General features: G+C 48.4%; 1 protein-coding gene across 1 annotated transcript in view; it reads right to left on the bottom strand.

Moving 5' to 3' along the window:
• Window positions 1–1771, bottom strand: part of SAP130 (Sin3A-associated protein, 130kDa) — a 17714-nt gene extending 15943 nt beyond the window's left edge. Inside the window, exons 1-2 of the mRNA XM_010187258.1 lie at window positions 1661–1771; window positions 954–1112 (exon numbers count right to left, since the gene is read on the bottom strand). Of these exons, the coding sequence (XP_010185560.1) occupies window positions 954–1112; window positions 1661–1771 (270 nt within the window). The remainder of the gene's footprint in view (window positions 1–953; window positions 1113–1660) is intronic.
• Window positions 1772–2502: the final 731 nt, after the last annotated feature.

Raw genomic sequence — 2502 nt, 5'->3', positions numbered from 1 at the left:
CAGGGAAAGAGGCAGATGTTTCTGCAGGATAAAGTTACAGAACCTGCTGACATTGCGTGTGGAAGATGTAAACATTTATCTGTTTCACTGCTCTGTTTTTCTTGGTTGGCACCTGGGTGACAGTCAGTCAGCAGTCACCCATATATCAGCCCTTCTGCCACCAGTGACTTTCGAGGCATAGATTTATACCACCTCTCCAGTAAAGTCAGGAGAACAGTGGGAACCTGGCAAATGCTGCAACAAATTAATTCTGTTTTCTAATAATTTTGGATGTTGCAGGGCTATTAATAAAGTGGGAAAATCCACTGAAATTGCTGCACATCCACAGCCAGCCTAACTCAAATCCACTAAAGGTGCTTTACATTAAAACCCTGAGACTTCAAGAGGTTCAGTGATGAGTGTTCTGGTAAACTACTTTCAAATCACAAGGACTGGCTCTGCAGTTGGGGGGGGGGAATTTCTAAATCATTACCTGCACCTCCCCCCCATCAAATTTTGTCACTGGTGTTTGAATAAGAACACACTGTAAAACCATGAGCCAGGCTTTTCTGATCTGCTCCCCGAGAACACTGCAGTGATGAACCCCAGCAGTCTGTCTATGCTAGAACTTCTCCAAGCGACACTGAAACAGCAGGAGCTCTTAAGGAAAGGCTCTGCTGCGTAGCAGCTTTTGGATTTGACTCTGCTATCACAATCTCACTGTGCTACGTCAGTTGGATGATTACAACAAATCAGCAGCTTTCTGAAGAGTCAATGATAACCAAGTCTGAGGTTTAACGCTCCAAGCAGAACTGATCCAACAAATAGTGGCCACTGAACAGGAAAGCTTGCTGTCTTTACCCTCCCTCCTGCTGCAAGAGCCCATCTCAGTTGTACCAATGGCAGCATTGTTCTGACCATACACTGAACTGGAACAGGAAAAAGAAAACCACAAAGCAAGCCAAAAACCAGACCTGTTGCCCACTGATCGTTGCCACAGGAATTGTTGGAGCCTGTGGTATGTTGCTTTCCATGGTTACAGTAACTTGCCCAGGAACCTTTGTGGGAGCCGAGAGAGTAGAGGGCGGAGCAGGAGCAATGGGCCGGCTGGGCATGGTGGGCTTCAAAGGAGGCTACGAGAAATACAAAGACAAACACTGGCAACTCCAAATCAGAGCTCAATGTGGAAGCAGAAATCATTTCAGGGGGAAGCTTTGCACTGATTTAAGTATTTGGAAAGAAAGAATATTGGTCATAGGTCACTGGTTGTTTTCATTTGGGAGAACACTGAGAACACACAGCTTCTACCACAGTGTGAGTCACAAGTGGCATCCGTTAGGGCTGTGGGATTCTCCTACAGACACTGGGTGTTAACAGTGAATCTGATATTCTCATCCACTCTTGCAGATAAAAGATTTTGGGAACTGGTTGAAATCACTCTTCTCTGAAGAGATAAAACAAAAACCACCCCTCTTAAAAATAATGCTGTGATACTGTGAGGCCCTTAGTATCCCATGGAACAGCCAAACTCAGGAAGCAGCATGCAGTCAGCAGAAGGGCACAAGGAAAGGTTAAGAAACAACCAGGGAAGTTTTCGGTGGAATTTATTATTGCTCAAAACTCTCAACTTGTAACAGAGACTGTATTTTCTTCCCCTGCAAATGGTGAACCCCCTCGTTACCTTCATGAGTCCGTCCGAAAAGGAAAGTGGGACAGCTGGGGTCAAATGTGCTGGTGGTGCTGTCACCGTCACCGGAGCACCAGACTGGACAGGGTGGTGCTGTGTCAACATCTGAACCTGTGGGTACGGCCGAACCACCACAGGTTCCTGCTTTTCTTCTCGAGGCTGTATAGAGCTGCCAGGGCCGATGTGCTCTCTAGGAGCAACTTCTGAGTCGCGGCTGGATTCCTCACTCACTGGCAAAAGAAAAAGAAATAGGGAACTCTGAGGAAAAAGGTTAAAAAAAAGGTGAACAAGTTCACACTGGTCACCCATGAGGTCAGAGAAGTGATGTCAGAAACAGGCTAAATAAAAGGAATTCACCCGTACAATTAAACATATTCCAACGACATTCCCTAGGACCTCTGGCACCGTTTCTGCCCGTTCCCCTCAGAACTGAAGCACCTTGTAATGGGGTCACCTCTGAGAAGTCCACCTAAACACCTTCTTCAAACAAAGAGTGACTAATTTTTCTTCTGAGTGAAAACACCCTAATTACATAAGGAGGTTTCCATAAGCCCCCCCAAGCAGGCAGTATTAAGAAGTACTCACTCAAAGTGCTCTGTGCCGGAACACCAAGCTGAAAAATCAAGTCCCACCCCTCGGCCCCCCCTGCCAGCCGCTGCAAAGCCACAACCTCGGCAGGAGCAGCAGTGACCGGAACCAGCGCTGCTACCCCGCTCTCAGGCGGGGCACCGTTATCCCTCTCCGCCCCCGCGGAGGACCCGGGGCCCGCTTACCTGTAGTGGCGGGGGCGATGAGCCCGGCGGAGCCACCAGCGGGGATAGGCGGCGGCGCTGGTC

This window comes from Mesitornis unicolor, unplaced genomic scaffold, assembly GCF_000695765.1.
Source record: "Mesitornis unicolor isolate BGI_N332 unplaced genomic scaffold, ASM69576v1 scaffold4966, whole genome shotgun sequence".
Taxonomy (NCBI): domain Eukaryota; kingdom Metazoa; phylum Chordata; class Aves; order Mesitornithiformes; family Mesitornithidae; genus Mesitornis; species Mesitornis unicolor.
Note: the sequence above shows the minus strand (reverse complement) of the source record. Positions and strands in the feature narration are given on the sequence as shown.